Raw genomic sequence first — 17,258 nt, 5'->3', positions numbered from 1 at the left:
TTCGCCGAGCTAACCCCAATATGACCGAGACAAAGAAAGTGCGTCATCTAATGCGGGGAATTAAGGAACCACTCTTTACCAGTCTTGTACGAAACCTGCCAACAACGGTCGACGAATTCATCAAGAAAATTGTCATTGAGCGCGCGCTTCAGCAACGTTGCCGCCACTTTGACCACCAGCCCAACAACATGCCAATCAGCTCCGCAGCTCAGATTGTTGATCACACTTCTTTACGGGACGTGATTCGAGACATCCTGCGTGAAGAGCTGCGAGCCCTTGGCATTCCTCCTACTGAGTCACTTGTCGTTTCTGTCGCCAAAGTCATGCGCCAGGAGTTACAGCAAGCCTTCTCCTCACGAGCCCCATGTCCAGCAACATGTCCGCCGACCTATGCCGACATGGCCCGACGTCCTTCCCCTTCACCGCTGGTAACGCCATTTCAGTCACGGCCCGTTCCCGTGCTGTGGTGGCATTGGAAGTCTGTGAGACAACCTCGAGTTTGCCATGCCGACTTGTGACGCGCGGCCGACCGTCGACCCCTCTGCTTCCATCGCATGTTACGTGCGAAGGAGACCGTTTATCACCCTTACGTATAAAGGGGGCCGTTTACTTTAGTTCGCGAAGGTGAGCGCAAGAGCGGCCAGCTGGTTTATGAACTCAGCGTCGTTCTGTTCCTCTTTCCCCACTTGGGACCGCAATCATGTTCACCAGTCTTCGTTTTCCTCATGCGTAACAATATTTTCAGGATAGCTCGTAACAATATCTATCATACCACTCCTTCATAAAGAGAACCTCATCATGAGCTCTGTTCACTAGACTCCTTGGGCTGGCATAGACACCTGGCTCCAGAAGTGATCGAGGCATCATACAAGAGTACAGTTCTGGAAAGCACCTAGCAGCTGCAAATCTATCACTGGCTCACTGATCCTAAGTTCTACAGCCATTGTCAAGTAAAGATGACTTGGGAGGCTGCTGACACTCAGAGCTTTCATTCGGTAACATGGTTAATTCTACCAAAAGGAAAATTAAATGCCTCACTGATTGTACTGGAGATTGGCATCAGTTGGGCAGCCTGTGGGTACAGGCTGCCTGAATGTACACTGGAACTATATTCATGCTCACACAGAGTTCTACAGGTCACTTAGTTTGAAACCTAGGCACCATGCTCTTTGTAGAACAGCAGCAGCAAAGAATGCCCCATAAAAAGAAAATGAGGAGGTGGGGAAGCACACCAGACCAGAGGCCACATGTACAAGAAACCCCACATCACAAAACACCCCAAAGACTACAAATTTGGTTCCTTTTAGAGAACTGAAGAGAAGGTGAAACTTTGAGAGCTCTTTCCTCAAAACTGTCTTTCTGCCTTTCTGCTCAGTTTCTGGGGCTGATTTCTTCGTTACCGTTTAACATATTTTGACTGTTTTTTTTTTCTTTTTTTTTTTTTTCTTTTATGACGTTCCTTGGTCTAGAGTGCAGGTCGTGACATTCTCGCTTTCTTATCTTGATGCTTTGTAAGTTTACGATATGGCTATTCATCTACCCCGAAAGTGTGCTTGATGCAAAGGTAACAAAATATGGCACTCCAAAAGATTTGTGTTGCGAAAAAAAAATGCAAGAATGTCACGACCTTCAGCACGCATTTAGCTATGCAGTCAATACTCAACAAGCCTTCTATCGCGTTTTTTAAGTTCCCCAGGCTATCCAAAAAGTTAGAGGGAGAAAAATTCTGCTCAATAAAATTGAATAAAAGGTTCTCAAGACATCGCTCTGAAACTTTTTTGGGAGCATCAGGAAGGCATTCTAAGCATTTGTGCCAATTTTGATCAAAATTCATGAAGAAATAAGGAAGTTGATTATCAAAGCCACGTCCCCCCTTAAAATGGCAACCTGCGGCTGTGCCTCCTGCTCTACAACCCCTGTTTTGACGTTGCAACAATATTGTCACTGTTTCAGGCGTATAACTATGTGGGCCAATAACAATTTAACTTCAGCATGCGTAAAAATGGCTGTTGTTTCCTTCTAAAGTCGCTACTTAGTGAGCAACAATTGGTTTGTTACTAAATTTGAACATCCAAGGTTAGCTTTACATGTGGAGCCAATCAAGACTTCTTTGCTGTCTCAAATTAATAACTGTGAAAAGAAAAGAACAAACTGTGAATTATTTGAAAATTAAGTGTGCCATGAACTATGTACTTCTGTGATAACTCTGACATTTCGGTGTTCCACATTCGTGGAAATTTTCATCACTGATGTGACCTTTGTATTTGTAGGTAGTTCATGACGAGTGACGGCAACCAGTAGCACTTAGGTGCCGTCACTTATAGATGCTTATCTGTGGTAGTGGTGCCTTATTATATGGCATGAAACAAGTTTCCCTGCATATGATTTTGCACTTTCTCTGCATGTTTCCCTTTAGATACTAAATTATCTAGACAGTTTTGGGCTTTGGCTTTTGCATAGGGCACTAGGGAATGCTGGTAGTCACCCACAAAGGTGGCTATGGCATTCTGCGGCTGAGGTCTCTGATTCTATTGTTGGTCATGGTGGCTGTGCTTGTGTGCTCCAATTTAGGTGATGCGAAAGCTACAAAACTCCAGGTGGTCTGAATTAATCTGGAACCCTGCACTATGGTCTCTCTCATAAAGCATGTGTTGCTTTGGAAAATCTAACTCCGTGAATCAATCACTGCACGTTTGAATGCTCATGTTCCTTGACCTAGGCTCACAATCTTTCCAGAGGAACACACACATTTAGTGCAGCGTGTGGCATGCCGCTTGTATGGCCACATCTCATCAGTCAAGGCACTGGCTTGCTGTCGACCTTCGAACTTGCCTGGCCGTGAGGAGAGGCTGCTCGCCTCTGTGGGAGGTCGTGCTCAGCTGTGCCTCTGGCGTGTCAGTGCCTCCCGACAGTGTGAGTCACTTCCTGTTTGTTTTGACTCATTTTAGTTATGTCACTGTTTATGATACCCATGCCATGTACTGTAGTGAATAAATCCTCGAATGCACTCTTATCAAAGCCAATGCTACACCTTGAGTTCTGTGAAACACTGCGAGGAATATATGAGAATGCAGGAAAAAAAAGAAGTTTTTGCCATTGTTTTTCTTGCCCCAAATTTTTTTTTTCAGGGCTTCATCTATATGTGCATTATCTGTGTAAGCTTCTGCTTCTCTAAGGGTAGATGTCTCAAAGCTAAGGGGTTAGGATAGAGGCTGTATTGTCAAGCACTACTGAGGAATAAATCTTTGGGAAATTGTGTGTGTCCCTATGCCATAAAGGAGTCTAGGAAAAGGGCATGCTAGTTGCTCTACTTTGCACGTGCACTCTAATTCTGTCTGGTGTCTGTGACAGGAGCACATTTTTGTCCTTGCAAAATGTAATTGGTAAACCTTGGTCGAATTTGTCTCAAATCAGCTGGATTTCAGTTAGATTGTGTGGAGTAACTGCCAGCCCATAATGCAGCCTTATCTTTTCCCTGGCCATTTTAGTCAGCGTCTACCTGCGCCTGTTTATTTTTTTCCTTTGGTATATAGCATGGTCAGGCTTCTACTGTATTTTTTTTTTAACAAATATAGTGTCCCAGAAATGGGTGCAATGCTAACTGTCACTAAAACAATGTAACTTGAGTGTATTCCAATTTAATGATATTCAAATAATGCAGCTACCCAAGACGTAAATTACTGCACAGGCCCAGAATCACCGTAACAGGCAAAAATGTTCCTGTGTTTCTCTTTTATGTTTTATGTTGCCATTGACAGAAGTGGGCTTCTGTACATTGGTTATGCCTTTCCGCATGAGCTTGATCTACCTGTATGTGAACACAGTGTACAACACTATGCATAAGCTTTTGTGGTCCTCGCCACCATTATTGGCTCCTGACAAGAATTAACAAAAGAGCTCTGCACTACATTTAACTCTGCTTAATTATTTGAGTGACTTGATGGAATTTAAGAAAATGAGATCAACAGCAGTTTTTGTGTTGTAGAAACGTTCACTTAAATGTCTATCATAGAATACTGAAAACAAACGCAGTGAAAATTTGGTTAAAACAGCGTTATTGTTATTGAAAAAGTGTGTGTGTGGTTAAATGTGGTTGAAGGTTATCTTTTCTTTGTATTTAGCCTGGAGCTTGAATTTTTAATGAATGTTTTCTGCACATTGATAGCATTTCTTCCTTATTTCCTTTGAGTGCTTAAACCTGTAATACTGAGCGAATGCTCACGTTAATTGCTTGAGGGTTACTTCTAAAAACTACTCAATGTGCTACCTTCCTCAGATCAGAGATGCTTACAGCAGACCTGAAAGTTTGCTCCCATTTGTCTGTGGGCACACAAAGGAGTGTTTCCACATGACCTCATTGTGTCTTTTGCAAGGCCAGATGTTGTTGCACTACTGTGAAAAGGTTTTGTTTGTTTGTTTGTTTGTTTGTTTGTTTGTTTGTTTGTTTGTTTGTTTGTTTGTGTGGGGGGGGGTGAAAGATAAGGAGAGAGAGACATGTATCATAGTGTTTCAGAGCAGTCATACATATTAGTTGTATCCATCTTTCCTGCAATTTTGCATGTTTTCAGAATATGGCTCAGTGGCTTGGTCCCATGGCATGTAGCTCTGACATCCAAGAACATAGCGCACAGTCTTGCTGGTCTGCAATGTGCTGTAGATGTAATAGGTGTGCAGCATAGCTACAGTCAAACCCAGGTATATCATACCTGGACATATCGAATTATTCTCTTTATTAAACAGTTGCAACATCCCCTTGGAAATCTCATGCAAAAGTATGAAATACAGTCAAACCTCAATATAGCAAAGTTGTACTTGCAGCAAAAAAAAAAAAAAATTGACCAAATCATGAATTTCGTTAATACATGTATGAGGTTATAAAGTTTCATCAGTAAAATTAATTTCACTAATTCCCAGAACATTCCTGGGGGATAGTATGTTGTTAGTAAACACTCATAAACAAATAGCAAAAAAGGTCGGGCCATTATAAACAGCACAATTACAAGCGCCAGTGCATGCGAGGCAGATCGCGTCAAGAGCACTACATTGGTGTGGCTTGTGGCGCCATAAATAAAAACTGTGCTTAGTGTCCATAGCCACCATCAGGTGGCGCCCTCAAATTCAAAACAAAGTGTAAAAAGATGTGGACGTTTGTCATTGGAAGAAAAAAAAATGTGCAGTTTTGCCAGAAAGGCGTAGCAATGACGATAGCAAAGAGACAACTGCACAAAGCAGGATTCTTAGTGTTATCGGTGTCACATGCACTTGGGCAAGCATGAACAGGTCTCACTCGATGACAATGAACACTCGCTGTCAAAATGCAAATGAACCAGGGTGTCTATCGACCGGGAAAACCGGGAATTCTCAGGGATTTTGAGTAGTCTGGAAAAACTCAGGGAAAACTCAGGGAATTTGTACCTCTATCAGGGAAAATTGGTAATTTTGTTGAAAGGGTCGAAAGTCGCGGTAATGCTGGCTCGAGTAATAGACAGGAATCGTAATGAATCCTATTTGACGCCCTGTCGAAGGCTGGAGGAGTTTCCAGTGTACAGTCAACGACCGACTTTCGCGGTGCCCGATAATTTGGACAGCTTCGCGGCACCACCACGTACCCCATAGAGTCAATCTATCAGAACGTTTGGAATTTCGGACGCGAAAACCCTTTGCCGTCCGATTTTCCGGACTGTTTGCCGTGACCACAGGTCCGAAACGGCATTAATCAAAGCCATCACCATTGCCGTTTTGATTACTTCGCCGCCTCGAACCGGCGCTCTCGCACGCAGATCCGCTGGCAGCCGTAGCCACCACTGCGGCAACGCTAGACCTAGCTGCTTCGACTTTCGCTGTTAGCTCCTTGCCGTTAGGTGCCGTGTTTTTCATTGAAAGAATTCGCTGCTGTTAGCAATGGTACTGACAGCACCTTCGTGGTTCTCGCGATTGGCCTAGAAGCTTGGAAAGCACGGTGCATTGCATAAAGCCGGTTTCTGAAAGTCAGCTTCGTCTGTATACAGAAATGTTATTTGGTGAAGCATACGAAAATGTATTACAGTGAAGCATAACAAGAGTGGGAAGGGGCTATTGCCACAGAACACAGTATGTATTCCTTAATTATGCACGCGTGCATCCGGTATCTTCTGTTACAGTACGAGCACCGCTATGCCTAATACGTGTACCGACAGGCCTTCAGAGCATTTTCGAATGTGCCTGTGGCGGTTTGAGCCCCTTAAGGGCAGTAAATGACATGCATTAATTTTTTCCAGCTGGCTGATTTTTCGGACGTTTCGCGGCCCCTAAGGGGTTCGAAAAATCGAATTTGGACTGTGCAACTGACCAAGAATTAAGATGCTTCAAATGGTCCGTGGGGTGAACGAGTGGCGGAAAGAGGACAAGAACAGAAAGAACCTACATATTGAGGAATGAACAGGAAAGGAAGCGTGCTGCCGCCGTTTTGAAGGAGCTTGAGCTAAAGAAAAAAGTGTCGGCTGATGCCGAGATGTAGGTGTCCCTCTTCCAAACCAAAATAAACTTTTTAAAGCAGTGAAACACAACACTGAGGCGTTGTATGCGGGCCGACAGTATGTCAGTACAGTTGAGGTTGACTTACGAGCTGTTGGGAAAGAATCTCATTTGTGACAAAGTTCGGGCCTCATATCACTGAAATTGCTATCAGTTGATAGAAATCGCTCATATTCGAAAGTATTTGATTCTGTATGCATCTCCTTTTTATTCGTATTTGAGGATGTCGGATCCGACTCGATGTGCAACTTTTTTCGAAGACATTTTATTTGCTGTGCATTTTACTAACCCCTCCTTTCTATCCTCTTTTTGAATAAAATAAACACTACTCCTTAGTATTCAAACTGAATTAAGTTGTTTTTTTTATTTTTTCATATGCTTAGAGAGTGATGGCATCGGGCGACATGGTTTCAGCCCGTCTTGACATAAAATATAGCTCTGCGTCACTCAGGGAATTTTGCAATGGCACTCAGGGAAAACCTGGAAAACTCAGGGAATTTGGAAATGTCAACTTGGTAGACACCCTGTGAACACTTCTCACTGTGTCTCGGAAACTTGAGATACGTGACTGCCAACACTAGACATGCAAGTACGCAATGAGCATCAAGGCACCAACCACCTCAGCTTGTTCTTAGCACTTGCTGCAGATTACCTCCAAGATACAGCTCGTGTCCCTCATATGGGCAGCCACGGCAAAGGTAGAGGAGGAGACACATGTTAGGGGGAAGGGCCGATAATCGCGTTTCTCCTACCCCCCTCCCCATTCTCCTTGTACTGAAGTAATCGTCAGATCTCGTGTTTCTCTGAGTGCTCTGAACTGCCGTGTGCCCCACGGCCTCCACAAATTGTTTACCAACGTGATAAATGGCACAGCGGTGTTTCGTGCATACCGCGTACCGGCATACGTGCTTGAACAGTGTTTCTGCCACTCAAGCTTTTCATGCAGAAAGGCGCTTGCTAATAACTTTTGCCTCAGCCAACATTTTTATAGCTTTTTGCTAGATTTACCAGACTTACAGGCTCTAAGTGCATGCTTGAAATGGCCGAACTTTGTTAAATCGAAAGTGTACCACGAAATTACTTCGTTAAATCACACACACAAAAAAAAATACACAATTTTCTGGGGAACTGAGGTGAAGAAATAAAAGTTACATCGTGAATTGTGTTGAATCTAGGTTTGACTGTACGCATCTATCAAACTCCCATTCACCGCCACATTCGGTATGTGGGCGGCAGTGCGAAGAGGTAGCCATCTTGACCATGGTTTATTTAAGCTGGCCAGCCATGATGCCGCGGGTCTCGGAAGCAGCAGCTACCACCACCACTCAGGTTGTGAGCGCACCAGCGTGTTCTATTTCTTGCGCTACCTGCACATGAGCTGTCTTCTTCTTCACCGGCTCTGGAGGCGATAGTCGTGCTGCTACAGGGCCCCCTGCTTGTGCGAAGCATGATTAAAATATGTGCAAAAGGCGCGTGTATTGGCCGGTTCTTGCCACGTGCCGAGAGTTCAGGACCTTTAGGTGAACAGCGATGAAGACAGTGTTTTCGATGGTCGTGCAACAATGGCAGTGGCGTTCGTAATGTTGTTGGTAGTGCCAGTGGCAGTAGTCGGTAACGTCGGGTTCCGCAGTCCGAGAGATGTATCAGGCAGCACCGGCAGCATAGGTTGTGAATGCGGCGCAGCCACGGTGATGCCGTAGCGCGAAATCACGGCCTGCCTCAGGTTATCGTAGATGCCCGGGCCTGGTAGAAGTTGGAGCTCCGAAATAAGACCATCTGGCAGCTCGCGACTTGCATGGAGGTAGCGCAAGTGTTGGTTACGGACGTGTTGACGTAGAAATGATTCTCGAGCTGACATAACCAGATGACAGAGCTGCTCCTGTGAAACTTTGGTAGGCCATGCATCCGCAGAAGGTACAAGCACAGAACATCGGAAGGCTTGCCTGCTGCTGCATGTGGTGAAATCTTGAATGCCGATAGCATCAGAGTTGTGGGGGTTGCTGAAGCATCGTGAAGGTTGTGCTTGTGGTGTCGACGTGACAGCGAGAGTGAAATTTGCACCTAGTGGAGCCTGTGGGAGAGCCTCTGCATCGGTGATGAGTGAGATGCCCCAGAATGGAAAGCGGGCAGCTTGCGAGAACATCCAAGAAAAGAGAGTGGTGGGCCGTATCTGAAAGCGCTTGCATTTGGCCCACTGAATTCCTTGGAAAGAGTTGTGGCGCAGCTGCCTTTGAGATGGGGAGGAGGCTCACAAACCGAGTAGAGGTTTGATGCTGTAGCCGGCATGTCCTGACGATTGGCACAGGTGGGCGCAGGCGATGTGGCACACCAAGGTGTGGGATGGCGTGATGGTTCAAATGGCGAGATCTGTTGTGACTGAGCGCTCCAGGTGGTGTAGTGAGCAAGGATGGCTGCCCGCAAGTCCTCGTAGTAGTCTGGGCCAGGGGGTGGCAGCCGGAGCCTGGAACGCAGCCAGAGCCTGGAACCTTGTTCAGATGAAAGTGGCTGTCCATCTGGGTGAACCAAATGTCCGGCTTGGCGATGTAGAATTCCTGGACACCCTATAACCTTGAGACATCTGCCAGACCGTGTGAGGCAATGTCACTCTCACCTTTGTAATCAGTGCATTGACACTCGCATGGCTGGTCTCGGTCATCCGGGTCACCAATTTGTGGGAGGCGGCGTGGAGAGGTAGCTGCCTTGGCCATGGTTTATTTAGGCCGGCTTGCCATGGTGCCACAGGATCTCGGAAGCAACTGCCGCCGCTCAGGTCGAGCACACTAGTGTGTTCTATTTCTTGCGCTACCTGCACGTGAGCCGCCTTCTTCTTCACCGTCTCTGGAGGTGATAGTCAGGCCACTACAGATATATCAATGCTGCAAGTGCACTCCTGTAAGTGTGCTTCCCCAGTGGGGCCACAGTCACTTCTCGCATCGTCGGAAATATTCAACACTGGTGAAACATCACTGTTTTGACACCATGCACGCTGAACGCATTTCCTTCACACTCGCAGGGTTAATTGTGACTGGGAATGGCCTGAGATGTACTGCAAGCCGAAAGCCATTTTCTAATCTAACAGTGTCTGCTTGGTTGACTTGTTGGCCACATATGACAAATGGACATTTAAACACCATATTGTAATGGACACGCAACAAGGCTCAATCACGACTGATTTGTCCGACAAGTGCCCTTATGGCAGCATACTGCATATTCATAGACTGGATTACTTCCGCGATGCATCAATTTCTACCTTATCCTGAATAAAAATGGGCTACAAGCACTTCAACGCACACCAGGTGCACTTGGTCTCATGGCCTGGCAATGCAGGCATTTAGGGTTAGCGTTGCTATCAGTATTGGCTGTGAGGACATGCATGCATGCTTCAAGGAGGTTAATGTAGTCAAGCAGTATTCTGAAGAAGATAATGTGACATTTATCTCCGTATACTTTTACCATGGGAAGGGTAACATTGGTAGTTGCACTGATGATGGCATGTCTTAGGCATATCACAGGACACGCCTATGTGTGATTTACTTGAGACTATTTGGCTTTAGGTAGCCCTTTAGCTTCTCATGTTGGCATATATTATCTTTATTTAAACGGACCCTGAAACGAGTTTGAAAGTTTTGTACAAACATACCGAGTCGTTAGGCTAGGTTCTTCTGATCATTAAGTGACGCATTTAAGCACTCCACATAAAGCATGTAGTTTATTATGTGGTTATATCACCTGCCACGTCGCGGGCACGCATGACGTCAATTGGGCGAGCTATCTATCCGATTGGCTACCCACATTGCATCATCAGGAATGCTTGAAACATACCGCTGCGTTAAGCTTGTTTTTAATAGTATGCATAGTAATTTGTGTAACCGTAAAAATAAGTGCACAAATGTATTAAATGTAGACGTTTCTTCAAACCAATGGCCCACTTCCACCCGAGACAGCTCTGGCCATGGGGCAGCCAATGAGATGCAGAGGGGTTCTCACATGAAAATAGGAAGTGCTTTCTTCTTTGGCGGCAAGAACATAAATGGTACCAGCATTGCATTACAGTCATCTTGCACTGCAGGTGTGTGCAGGGAGCGAACTGCAGCTACAGCACGCTGTAGATGACGCGAACGCTGCATGTCAATTTCAGCACCAACCTCCTTGGTCAACACAGCAGTCTCACGCAGTTTTAAAAAAGGCACTTGCAGTGGTAATGACAGGGTCTGCCCTTGTCAGGGAGCCAAGTTTTGTTTATAATTTGTCCAGAATAATAGCAGAAAAATATCCTAACAAGCCGAGTTATGTGGAAAAAAAAAACACATGTTGCAAAGGAAATTGAATGTGCTTTACAACATGTCACGAGAAGGAAAAATTGTGATCCACCCGAATGTAGCACAAAGCTACAAAGAAAACCTGCACAGGTTTTTCAGGAAGAACTCTTCGCAATTGAGGAAAAATTCATCCTGGTCCAGGCGGCCTCTCTCAAATAATGCTTTCTGACAAGAATTTTGTGTTAGCGCGCTATAATAACATAGCTGCAAGTAATTAAACATTACCCTCCCCTCAAGCTGTGGCATTGAGGATGAATTTTTCCTCAAATGCAAAGCATTCTTTCTAAGAAACCCATATGGGCTTCCTTTGCAGCTTCGTGCTACATTCGGTCGGATGGGTGACAATATTTCCCTTTCTTGATACTTGCTCCACCATGTGGGATCCCACAGAACTGATTTGCTTTACAATGTGTCATAACATCCATAAGAAAGCCGGCATCTGAGTTTAGTCCATGTAATAAAGAAAAAAATACTTTGGTCTGGCTCTGCCTCCTACGCAGAAAGTGGGTTCGATTCCCCTAATTATTTTTTCTCTCTCCATAATTTTTTTTGTTAGATTCTAGAGTAGTGAAAATGTTATAAATAGCCCATTTCACCACAGTCACTAGTTAGTAGCAGCGCTTTCTTTTTCCACTGACGGCTACAAAGAAATCTGACAAGTGTAATATATAGGCAATCGTAAATGTGCGTATTTGATATTTTCGTGTTATCAGGCAATTAGGAAACCGAAATAGTACTGGAAACTACTACTTGATAGTTTCTACATTCGTATACTCTCGCAGCAATGCAGCAAACACCTGCAACGGCATCAGTCCCTTTTCGCTTTTATGTAGCATTAAAAAAAAGCCAGTGAACATTGTGTGCAGTGCTGCCACATCTCCATCCGCCGTGCAGGTATCGTTTTTAAATTTCGGTTCATGCAAGAAAATACTTTGAAATCTGTGACGCATCTCTGACGTTCTGGTGCTGAAGTTTTGGAACAAAATTCAAGAAAGTGAACTGTAGCCTACATTTTCTGCAGTAATAATTAACTTTTGCCTGCAAGGTGAAAATACTATTTTAGAGAACACTTTACCAGTCTAAATTGTTTTGTGTCCCTTAACGTCCCTTTCAAAACAAGTGTTAGTGAAGCATTTTTGCAGTCTTTGAGTTTTGTTCCTATCATGTTTGGTGCTTGTGCTCAAGTGCATGTCTTTGAAACATGGGCACTCAGAAAAAGATGCAAGTGCTTTCCAGTCTAGGCATGCACACTCAAGTATAGAATCTGCCTCTCAATCGCTAAATACATACCTTGGTCTGAAGTATTTCAGTTCTTTCATTTTTTTTATTCCAGAAGAATTTGTGGGCTGATCTGCTTGTTATTTATCAGATGGTAAACCCACTTGCAAACTCTTTTATGTACCATCTTTATTCACGTGTTGTCTTTGTGAAGTTTTTTTTTCCTGCTCATGGATGTACAACCAGTGGATAAACAGGGAACCAGCAAAAAAGACGCACACATAAGGGAAGAAGCAGGCAGGACAGTACTTCTTCCCTTGTGTATGCATGTTTTTTTTGTTTTCCTGTTCATTTACAAGCATGTACCAACTTGCACAGCAAGTAACTCTTCTTAATGAAAGCAATATGTTGGCACATTGTGATCCCTGTGCTGTCTCATCACACATCTGTTTATAGGCTTGTGTGTATCCTTGACCCCTTCTGTGGTGCATGCTTCTAATGAAGGGGCCATCTTGGATGTGGGCACTTTCCCACACGTGTCTTTGCTGAAAGCTAGAGCAGCGTACAACATTCAAGAACCACTCTAGATCAAGCATTCAACATTCGACATCAAACTCCTGGAAAGTCGGGCAGGCTCGCTTCAGCCTTTGAAGTTTAAGGCTTTTTTGTTGTTTGTATTGTTGCATTAATGGTCATGTATATTTTGAAGCTTTTCTGTTGTTTGTATTGTTTCATGTTTGGGTGAAATTTTTTGTCTGTTACTGTCGATTTCGTTTAGTTCATTTAGTTTTACTGCATTTGCTCCTTGCAATTGTATAATTTCCTTCGTTACATTTATTGTAACTCCTAACTGCAGAAGTATATCTTGTTTTGTATCCTTCTTTACTTACTGTCTTCCATGTTTCCTTATATATAATTTTAATGTGGTGCTCCTCATTGCTTTAGAAAAAGCATATTTATAAATAACAGCAGGTCCTGATACAGATGGGACCACCTTCCGTATATTATTGTTTTTTATAACCTGTAATCTATAATGAATAAATCAGTTTCAGTTTCAATCCTTGCATTGCAGGCATTACAGTGACCAGTATGTTTGCCATGATATGATGCACTGAAATAGAGATGTGTAATGTGTTGTTTTCTGTCTGTGGTTGCATGCTCGCAGACAAGCATTGTGCACTAAGCCAAATTTTCCACTCTATTAGCCTTGCTGCAGTTTTAATTTTGGTCCTTTATTTTATAGTCTCAAAAATTAAAGCTTTATGACAATGCTGCCCTGTGTGATGCAGGTAGCATGTTGAGTGAAGAGCTGCATGACCACCGTTTGTGGTCCCTGGACCGACAGCAGCGAAATGCCTATCGCTTTCCGTCTGCGGACCCCCTTGCACGATACTTGGATGTCTGTGTCTGGGAGCATGGGACCACCGATTTCCGTGTTGCCACAGCTGCCTCTGATGCCCTAATACGGTGAGCGGCATGAATTATTTTTGGGTAGTTGCATAGACATGAGTTGACACTTGACAGGTTATAGGTTGTTGCAAGAACAGTGGACAAAGCAGCAGCTACCTCTCATTTTTCATAGACCAGTAGGTATATTGTTCCTACCCCTGTGCAGTGTTTGCATTGGTATTGCAAGGTAGAAAAATTAAGTTTTAATACATTTGGCCTGATGATAGGTAGCGAGGCACTGGAAGTGGTAAGGGAATACATCTACTTAGGGCAGGTAGTGACTGCGGATCCGGATCATGAGACGGAAATAATCAGAAGAATAAGAATGGGCTGGGGGCGTTTGGCAGACATTCTCAGATCATGAACAGCAGGTTGCCATTATTCCTCAAGAGAAAAGTGTATAATAGCTGTGTCTTACCAGTGCTCACCTACGGGGCAGAAACCTGGAGGTTTACGAAAAGGGTTCTACTTAAATTGAGGACGACGCAACGAAGCTATGGAAAGAAGACTGATGGGTGTGACATTAAGGGATAAGAAAAAAGCAGATTGGGGGAGGGAACAAACGCGAGGTAATGACATCTTAGTTGAAATCAAGAAAAAGAAATGGGAATGGGCAGGACATGTAATGAGGAGGGAAGATAACCAATGGTCATTAAGGGTTACGGACTGGATTCCAAGGGAAGGGAAGCGTAGCAGGGAGCGGCAGAAAGTTAGGTGGGCGGATGAGATAAGAAGTTTGCAGGGACGACATGGCCACAATTAGTAGATGACCGGGGTAGTTGGAGAAGTATGGGAGAGGCCTTTGCCCTGCAGTGGGCGTAACCAGGCTGATGATGACATTTGGTTTCCAAAAATTAGGCTGCTGAAAATATCAGTGGAATAAAATGCACCTGAGATGTGCCTAAATATGCCTAAGTACATACCTAAAAGCAACACAAAGACTATTGAGGCTAAACATTGTTTTTTTTTTTTCAAGAAAAAAAATGCCTCCTTTTTAGGGACTGGGTTGTTTGGTTTACGGGGTTAATTGTTGCTCTTGGCACCGAGTTAGGCTTTTCTCCTGACCGAACTTCCGTGTAACATCACTCACAGATCTTATCGGCAATCGAACATGAGATCAGACTCACAGCTGAAATGGGCCGTTTTCACAGAGTATGGATCCACATGCAGTTCCTTCCATGTCTGAAAAGTCTGCCAGTGGCAAAACTCAGCACTAGCAACTTTGAATGACACGTACTGGATGTGCATGCATGTTTTGGCCATCGACTTAGCTTGTTGAAATGCAGTCGACATGCCAACGTGCTGATACCACAAGATAACACCGCCAAAACCAGTTGCACATTCGTATCAATACAGATCTCAATTTCTTGTTCCTCCTGTTCTTTGTATCTGCATGACAAGGTGCCGACGAGTACTCAAAATTTTCAAGACACTTTTTGTTGGCCCATTGGCACCCCAACCCCTTGCGTTTCTTTTGCATAAATGTGTTTGCAATTTTTTTTACCGATATCTGCGTGTGTGCTTATAACGAATACCGGATGTAATGAAGGTATTTTCATGGCCGATATGACTTTGTTATAATGAGGTTCAACTGTGTTGTTATTTGTAGACTAGTGTGTACAGCTCAGACAACTTATAACTGGGGGTGTGCGAATACTCGAATATTCAATTTTGAATCGAATAGTGAAAGTTCGAATAATTTGATTCGCTAATCAAATATCTAATATTCGGTTTCTCGATTTCTCAATGTTCCCACAGCGTGCGAGCTTTATCAATACAAGGTTCGACCAGGTCAACTGGACCGATTGAAACGATTAACCCTACGCGAACAGAGGGAACCACAAAAGCAGTGCATGTGGAAAGCACAGAAGCAGGTGTGAAGATCGGGCCGATTAGCCACCTGATGCATGCTTATCGCATTGAATACGCAGGTTCAGTGTTCACGCACACAGAATCACGCAATTAGGAGCTTTCTACCCATATAAAAGCACACAGACCAACGCGGCCAGCGTGCTTGCAGTACAGTAAAACTTTGTTAAACCGTACCCACTTAAACAGTAGTTTCGTTTTAACAGTAGTAGTCAAATCCCCTACTCAGAGGCCATTGAACATAATGTGCTTTGGATCCGCATAAACCGTACCAGCTTATTGCATACGTATCGGTTAATACATAGTGTTTCCACTATTCGTCATGCAATCACGGCAGTGCGTTATCCCCATCGGGCAGCCCGTCCGAGAAACAAGCCTCAGAGATTGGAACAACAGCCTCCAAGCACCCTGTGCGTTTGTGCGTGAAGCGACATCAACATCATTTTGGCGTCATGCAAGCAAGGGCTCGCGCCGTGCCGAACCTTGAATAAAAAAACACTGGGGTGCTCAGCGTTGAAGAAAAATTGCATGTCGTTCATGCTATCGAACGTGGCACGAAGAAGTCGGCGCTGGCATATGACAGGCATCTACCGTTGACTACGGTGTGTGGCATTTTGATTGAGAAGTTGCTCGCAGCACGACGTGGAAAACGACAGCACGACAGATTTTATCAACACGGCACACAAGCGTATCTTTCATTGCCAACTCTCAAATTCAACAAAATTATATTTTTTTTCTCTTTCAAATTCACTTTTTCCGATTGCCCAATAATTTGGAAAATTTTGCTGCCCCTTTTGTGTAAGAAAAGTCTGTTTCTGACTGTACTTATTTGCATAAACAATTGAATTTCACTGTAATGAAATTTGTGTATAATGAAGCAAATTCCCAATTTTACTGATTCCATTATATCGAGGTTTAACTGTACATGCACCGGGAGCAGCTCCTCCTTTGGTTTTATAAGAACCTCAATAAGGAATATGGAAAGCTAGTTAACGATGCTTTGAAACTAGCATCTTCCATTGAAAGTTCTGCTTGATGACCCTGGACAACAACTGTCTTCCATCTTCAATGACCGACGTAACATTACAGGGTGTGTTGCGGACAGCAAAGATTGTGGTAACATTAAACACGACTGCCTGTCTACAAGCAATTTGCATTTCTCAGTAAAGTGTGCTGCCCACGTGACTCCTACAGAAGTTTCATTTGGCCCCCGCTGGTTTTGAGTTGTGTAGCCCTGTTTTATGAAGTTCTTTTCCTAGCTCTGACAGCCTCTCAAAAAAAAAAACATTTTCTTTTCTTGCACTCCTGGATTGCAGCACTTCGAGCCTCAAGATAGTGTATAAGCCAAACAGCCACGTCAGAAACTTCATTGTAAAGATGAAAAGAAAGCATGGTGTTGCAAGCATTAGACAACAAGTCAGTGTTGAAGGCTGATGTAAACACTCTGGTCTGCTCGTTTTGTGGCAAAGGTGTGTGCATTGATTGTTGAAAATATGCTCAATGGTGCTGCCATTTGTAGCGTCATGCTACATTCGGGTGGATAACAATTTTGCTTTTCAGCTGCTGCTTTCGGGGTATGCAAAGAAGCAGTGGCAATATTTTAAACCAAAGCTTTCTTTACCCAATATCCTGTTGTTTTGCCTGGGATGGTCGGGTTCTTGCCGAGTAAATTCCTCCTCACTCTTGCAAAAAAAACACACAAAAAACTAGCACGTGCGACATTGGAAGTTGAACCTCGACCCCCCGGCACAGCAGCCTGATGCTCTTTAGGCCACAGTGGCACGTGTACTTCCATCGTGCCAATGCCAGCTAGCTCTTTCAGATGATCGCCGCATGTTGATGGTGATTTTCACACCATGGCAAATACCCATAACCGGAGATTGGTCAAGA

The 17,258-nt window shown here is 44.1% G+C and overlaps 1 protein-coding gene across 4 annotated transcripts in view; it reads left to right on the top strand.

Annotated features, from left to right (window-relative positions):
* Positions 1 to 17,258, top strand: part of LOC126518492 (tRNA (34-2'-O)-methyltransferase regulator WDR6) — a 255,301-nt gene that overhangs the window by 194,783 nt on the left and 43,260 nt on the right. For all 4 annotated transcript variants that reach the window (XR_007596414.3, XM_055064865.2, XM_050168279.3 and 1 more), the window contains exons 18-19: positions 2,737 to 2,913; positions 13,340 to 13,517. Coding sequence is in view for 3 of the 4 variants with exons in the window: in XM_055064865.2 (XP_054920840.1) it covers positions 2,737 to 2,913; positions 13,340 to 13,517 (355 nt within the window). In the remaining variant the exon portion in view is untranslated. The remainder of the gene's footprint in view (positions 1 to 2,736; positions 2,914 to 13,339; positions 13,518 to 17,258) is intronic.

The sequence above is a fragment of the Dermacentor andersoni genome, chromosome 1 (assembly GCF_023375885.2).
Source record: "Dermacentor andersoni chromosome 1, qqDerAnde1_hic_scaffold, whole genome shotgun sequence".
Taxonomy (NCBI): domain Eukaryota; kingdom Metazoa; phylum Arthropoda; class Arachnida; order Ixodida; family Ixodidae; genus Dermacentor; species Dermacentor andersoni.
The sequence above is the reverse complement of the archived record's forward strand: the minus strand, read 5'-3'. Positions and strand labels throughout refer to the sequence as shown.